Genomic DNA, 6,256 nt, shown 5'->3' with positions numbered 1-6,256 from the left:
GCCTGACCGGCCCATGTGAAGGCATTTGAGCTGGGGGTCGATAATTCTCAGTGGGGAGAAGGTCACACCTCGGGGGGTTTATTTTTCACCTTGGGCCTTTGATCTTTCCTTTGAACTCCACTGTTCCAAATCACGGGTCTTCCCAGGGTGCCCGTCCCTTCATAAAAAGGGGTTCCCCGCTCGGCCGACGTCAGAAACCTGAACTCCTGAAGCAGTTTGACATCTACCGCCGGCGGCCTTTTACCACACGGTATCCGTGGCTTGGCTGCATACCTATTCTGTGCCTGCTTGGACACTGAGGCTGCAGTCTGCTGCACGGCGCACATTGTGCATAACTGCTCTTCATCAGGACGCGGACTCTTCTAACCTTGTTTAGCGCTCCAGCGTGGAGGCCATGAGCCTAAGCATGCAGCAACTTGAATTTGGCCAGGACACTGACCCGCCCTATGACCCGGGCTACTTCTCTGCTTCCTGGGACTGGAGGGGCATGTCGGACTTCTATGTGCGGAGCCATCCTTCGCCCCCACACAGCCTGTCCCCGACAGTCTCGTTTGGATCTTGCTCCTCATCCCCTGAATCCTCCTATCCGCCATCTTCCTCATCCTCCGGCCCAGGGGGCGGGCCTTCCTTCGGGCAGACGGACAGCGGGTATATCGACTTCCTGTCCGGCCTCAGCGGAGACTCAGAGGCGAGCCCGGGGCGCGCGAGGAAGCGGAAAAGGCCCATCTCCCCGGAGACGCGCCACAAGGCCAGCGAGAGGGAGAAGCTGCGCATGCGCGGCCTGGCCGAAGCGGTGCACGTGCTGCGGGAGTCCCTGCCCCCGGCTTATACCGAGGGTCGAGGCGGGAACACCCTGACCAAGGTGCAGACGCTGCGCTGCAGCATCCACTACATCAAGGAGCTGATGAAGCAGCTGGGCGCCGAGCACAGGGCCTAAGGCTTCGAGGCGCACGTGCCTGCCTCAGACACATGGACTGCCCCCTCCTTAAAGAAGGACAATGTATAACAGGAGGTGGAGGGCTGCAAGGTGCCCCGGTATGAAAGCGCACATCTGCCTCGAACCCTAGGACAATCTGACTTGTGCCCCTCCTAAATAGACTGTTAAAAGTGGAAAAACAGAGGGGTACGTTTACACAAGGACCAGGGAAAGAACCACCTGAGGAGCCCGGGACTGCTGCTTAGAGAGACCGCGGAAAGCTGATGGGGGATGGCCAGGGCCTCGAGATCGCAAGCACATGACACGCCCGTGGCCGGATCCTCGGACCACCGGACTCAGAGCCATGACAAACATGGGACTGAGAGACCCAAACCAGAGGTTCTGGACTTCTCTCACAGAGAGAGGCATTGGCACAGCCTGGTGTCCGATAACTGGAGGGCTGGGGCTCGGAGCATTACAGACCGAAAAAAGTTCAAGAGAGCATTGTTCACCCTCCACCCCATGCGGATAGAATGTATGCATGGGTGTACACTGCAGAGTCTCAGCGCAGCAGCCAAAACATGGACAATCTATGACTCGTGGGCTCTTTGCCAAGCTCCCCGGAGAGACGCACCGCACACCGAGCGATGCTGCCACCCCGTGCCAGGAGCTTTTGTCAATCCACTTATCACAGGGTCTACCCACAGAAGCGTTTGGACTTGCACATAGTTTGCTTTACAACCAGGTCGGATGCCTTTGTTTTTTTATTAGAACATTCTACCCTATTAGAACATTCTACCCTCATGGGGTGGAATGTTCTAATGGATTTGTGGAGCCGCCAGAGCTGGGCACCGGCCATTAAAGGTCCGCTCGGTTGTCGAATACTAGGGCCTTTAAAGCTGCGTTGGTACTGTGGGCTATAAGGCCATGTTATAGAATCTCTGACTGTACATTTAGTTTCAAGTTAGACTGGAAAATGTTTAAACAAACAATTCAAGTCGTATTACACTGTCCCTGAGCAAATCAGTTGGTCTTGGTTCATTGATATCCGTTTTACTCCAGCGTGATCAGCAGGGAATGATTATTGAACAACCACTTTATGAATGCAACTCATGCATCTGTACGACCCTTTACGCCTAAAGCGGCGTGCAGGCCACTGGAAGTTCTTTGCAGAACGTAACGAGATTGTAAAGTGATTTATTAATAATTTGTATATAAATGCACATATTGACTTTAACGAACGAATTCCGTTTGCGTTTTCCTATGCCTTAGATGGCTTTAGAGTTGTGACCACAATGTAAATAAAATATTTTGACTTTAAAATACCTGTTAGTTTTTTTTACCGAAGGGTTAGAAGGACGGGTGAGAGGGTGGGCGTAAGGGGGGCGAGCGGTGGGAGGAGGGGGTGGTTTGGAGAGTAGGGTATTACCTATCCGAGTGCCATTTCTCTTTTTCATGAAGCACAGACACTTTATGTTGTGCATATCCGTCCTGCTGCTGCTATTCGTTGGAGACAGGTGGGGTAGCTCAGCGGGTTAATGTACAATAGCTACGGACGAGCCTACTCATACGTTTTTATTTCCCAGAGGTTGGCAACATGTGTAGTATTATTTATTCATGCGGCCTGTGGCAGCTTGACTGCATGCACACCGAATATTGCGGCGCAGCAAACAAACATAAAACTTGTTTCAGAGAGACTTGTTTGTCAACAGTTTATCATTATCATAAGCAGGCCTTGTGGTACCCGTAGCAGATGCTGCTGTGATCTATAGGTTTTACCTGCACAGTGTGTTTACATTCAATGCAGCTATTATGTTTTCTCAATAATGTTGCAGACATTCTCCAGACACCAACCTCTCTTGCTCAAGGCCAGATGTACGCAGCTGCCGTGGTTTGTGCTGTATAACACCCGATCGCTAGGCGTGTCCTTTTTGCATATCTATCTGCATAGTTCCTACGAAGCCACTCGTGTGGCTCCATCGGTCAGTTCTGGCTTAGCAGGAAGATTGCATTCTGGGACTTGTAGTTCACATTTTAGACATGTGCATCCTGACCTGCAAAGTGCTGATTGTTAAAATGCCAGGACAGGCTTAAGTGTGTCGCATGTGTGACACTGGACCGCTATACTATGATCACTCGGATTTTGTCACTGCCCCATTTAATTTGTACCCCGTAATCACTAACAACACGTGCTGATGTTTTATACTCAAAAAGGTTTGACTCTCTTGTTTACTGACTTTAACCGTGTTTGCGACAATACGTGGCCATAGGTAATAAAGCTGACTCGCAAAATGCTGACAACTTAAAATATCAGCTGAATTTGTCAAGGAAAGGATGTTTTGTCCTTCATTATTACCTATGACTTTTTTTTTTAAATATTGATTTTTTTTGTTACATGCTTGTTTAAATCTAATTGTACTGTAATAACCACTTAGTGCCCCTCAAGCTTCATATTCTTGAACCCTTAGAACCCCAAACTACCCATTACTGCTTCCCTTCCATGAACCCTAGACCTCTTACAAACTTCTTCACGCATCCTTCTCAGAACTTTAGAAACACCTTACTTGCCCTTCACGCTACCCTTAACTAAACTCTAAAAATTCTTTACTGTCTAAGCTACATTCCCCAAACCCTTGCTAATACTTGATGCTAGCCCTTCCTGAAACCTAAAAACCCCTTGCTTTCCCTTATTGCTATTCTAACTTGAACTTAAAAACCCCCTTACTTCCCCTTAACTCTATCCTTCCATGAACCTAAAACCCCCAAACTCTTACTGCTACCATTCCCTGCACCCTAAAATCGCCTAAAGACCCATTAATTGTACCACTCACTGAACCCTACCAACCCCTTACTACCCATAACGCTGCCCTCCCCTAAATCCTAAAAACCCTTAAGTTGGAGGATGCCCCCTTGTCACAGCTCCCAGTACACTTACGTGTGCTTTGCACAACCTTCTTCTATTTTTTTTAGTCTACATTTTTTATATCTGTTTTTAAGGACACTTGATTTTTGACACAAGCTTTCTGCAGTCTCCTTTTTTTTTTACCCACATTAGTTTTTACTGCAATCCCAATGGGTCCTTCTAAGACCATCTGGTGATGTTCCTATTGAGGTCGGGGGAGTCTACCTGTGCACCTGTTGTTTCCCATGAGAAACTGCACATGCACCATGGCGCACAAAGGCTTTGGATGAGTGTCTCGTATTTCTTTTAAGTTCCGGTGTCATCCATTGTGTACACGGGCACGGCCTGCACTGCACAGACTCCCGGCACCTTACAGGTGTGGCCAGCCTTGAATGCGCAACATTCGGTAAGATGTCCCCTGCATCTGGAAGCCTGTGAGAAATATGTTTTTCATTAGTATTACCTGGACGGGAAATGTGTAATCGATATGTATACAAATATTGTTCACTATTGTTCACTGCCCATGGAGTCACGGGGGTCAGGCTATTGCGCCACAGATGAAAAAGAGATAATATTGAGCAACACGCCAGGCAGCGTTGAGAGAGCAGTAGTATTAAAGTGGGGGTGCACGGTGTGACACACGTTACAGACCTGTGTACAGAGTGTGACACACCAGGATGGACAACGACTAGAGAGGACTGTGGGTGAAACGTGAGGAATGTCATTCAAACGCGTCCGGATACACTCACGGGTAATAAGCTGCGCGGGCAAGGGACGGGAAGGGGGATTGGGGCTTTAAGATTTCAGGACCCTCCCTCCAGAACTGATAGCTCCTGACTGGGTCCGGTCCGGAAGGTCTCCTCCAGCCAGGTACTTTACCGGGGGTCCCATTAAGTCTCGTTAGGCCACTGAAGCTGCGCCGTACAAATCTAACGTTCTGGGAGAGGGGTGGGCGAGGAGGGGTGGGGGGGGGGGGGGGGGGGGAGTTGAGGGGAAGGGCTAGGGCGTCTCAGTCAAGAAAAGGACAATACAAATATGTGAAATGGAAGATTCATGGGCCTCTCATATTCTCCGGGCAACCCCATCATTTTGCATTAAACGTTACTGGGATGGGGAGGGGAGAGGCCACCAGAGGGTAAGTTTGGTCCCCTTCCATGGCTGGAGGTGCGCGAGGAAAAAGCCTTCGCTCTACAGTGGCTGCAAGGGAGTGATGTGGTGTTCATTTGTTCCTTGATTGGAAGAGGGAAGAAGAGAAGGGGACATGGGGCATTCGGTGTGTGGCTGTAATGAAGGGTTGGTGGAAGCTTCTAGGGGAGTAGTGGTCTGGCTGATGGCGCTGGTTGTAATAGATCAGGGTTCAGGGATGCTGCACTGGCTAAGGCTATTTGATGGCTACTGTAGAAGGCACATTGGCTCAATGTGGAAGTGATGACTTCAGCAGAGCAGTGAAGAGGGAAATGCAGGCATATATGACAGGGTGCTATGGACGTTATAGCTGTACAAGGCCCAACTCATATGAGGGAGTATGTCTCGAGGACATGGGGGCATATTACCAAGCCTGGCGAAATGACATTATCGCCGCTTTAGCGGCCTTTTTCGGCCGCTAAGCGGCGATAAATCATCGCCCTGTTAGCAAGCTGTCGCTAACTGATGTTAGCAACAGCTTTTAGGCGATAGCGAGTGGTTTGGGGACCGCTTTGCATGTCAGCGATGTTTATCGCTAATGACATGCAAAGTAGGCGTACCCAACCTGTTAGCGACTGAAAGCAGTCGCTAACGTCGCTATTGCCTATTAGCAAGGCAGGCGTAGCGATGGAAATATTCCCGCTATCGCCAAAAACTAACGCCTGCTCAGACCAGTTCTTAGCCATGTTATCCAATGGAAGGTGGATAACATGGCTAAGAGCATTTTGTCGCTAATGCGTGAATATCGCTGTATTCTCAGCGATATTCACACATTTCGCCTGATTTTTATAGCTTTTGAGATAAACCTTGCTAATAGCAAGTTATCTCAGCGATAAAAAACGGTGATGCGGGGCGATAACAATATTGCCGCTAACCCTACTTAGCGATAAATATCGCTATTTGTTGGTAATATGCCCCATGGTTTGTTTAGCTAAGACGGTAAATTTGAAATCCAGTCCTACTCAACACAATTAAGGATGTGTAAAGTGAAAACATGGGTGAAGCCAAGAACATTTCTCTCTTCGCAATAGTGGGGGGGAGTCTGTGGCAACATGTACTATCCAGATTAAGTGCAAACCTGGCTCAATGACCTGAACATCAATAGCTTTGAACCCCAATTTTCACACAATGCCAAGTCACTTGGACTTAACACAGCCACCAACCTCACCCTCAGTGAACACATTGCCAAGAACACAAAGACAGCCTAGTACCAAATCTCTCTACTGAAGAAAGCTAAATCCTTCCTGATGTTC

At 48.9% G+C, this 6,256-nt stretch overlaps 1 protein-coding gene across 1 annotated transcript; it reads left to right on the top strand.

Annotated features, from left to right (window-relative positions):
• The first annotated feature begins 261 nt into the window (after positions 1-261).
• MSGN1 (mesogenin 1) lies at positions 262-2,201 on the top strand. The gene has a single exon (XM_078646774.1). The coding sequence runs from the start codon at positions 395-397 to the stop codon at positions 935-937; it is 543 nt and encodes a 180-aa protein (XP_078502900.1). The 5' UTR covers positions 262-394; the 3' UTR covers positions 938-2,201.
• Positions 2,202-6,256: the final 4,055 nt, after the last annotated feature.

Source organism: Lissotriton helveticus, chromosome 6 (genome assembly GCF_964261635.1).
Source record: "Lissotriton helveticus chromosome 6, aLisHel1.1, whole genome shotgun sequence".
NCBI classification, from domain to species: Eukaryota; Metazoa; Chordata; class Amphibia; order Caudata; family Salamandridae; genus Lissotriton; species Lissotriton helveticus.
The sequence above is the reverse complement of the archived record's forward strand: the minus strand, read 5'-3'. Positions and strand labels throughout refer to the sequence as shown.

Excerpts from the sequence above, each read along its gene's own strand:
- MSGN1 (XM_078646774.1), top strand. The coding sequence starts at position 395 with ATGAGCCTAAGCATGCAGCAACTTGAATTTGGCCAGGACACTGACCCG.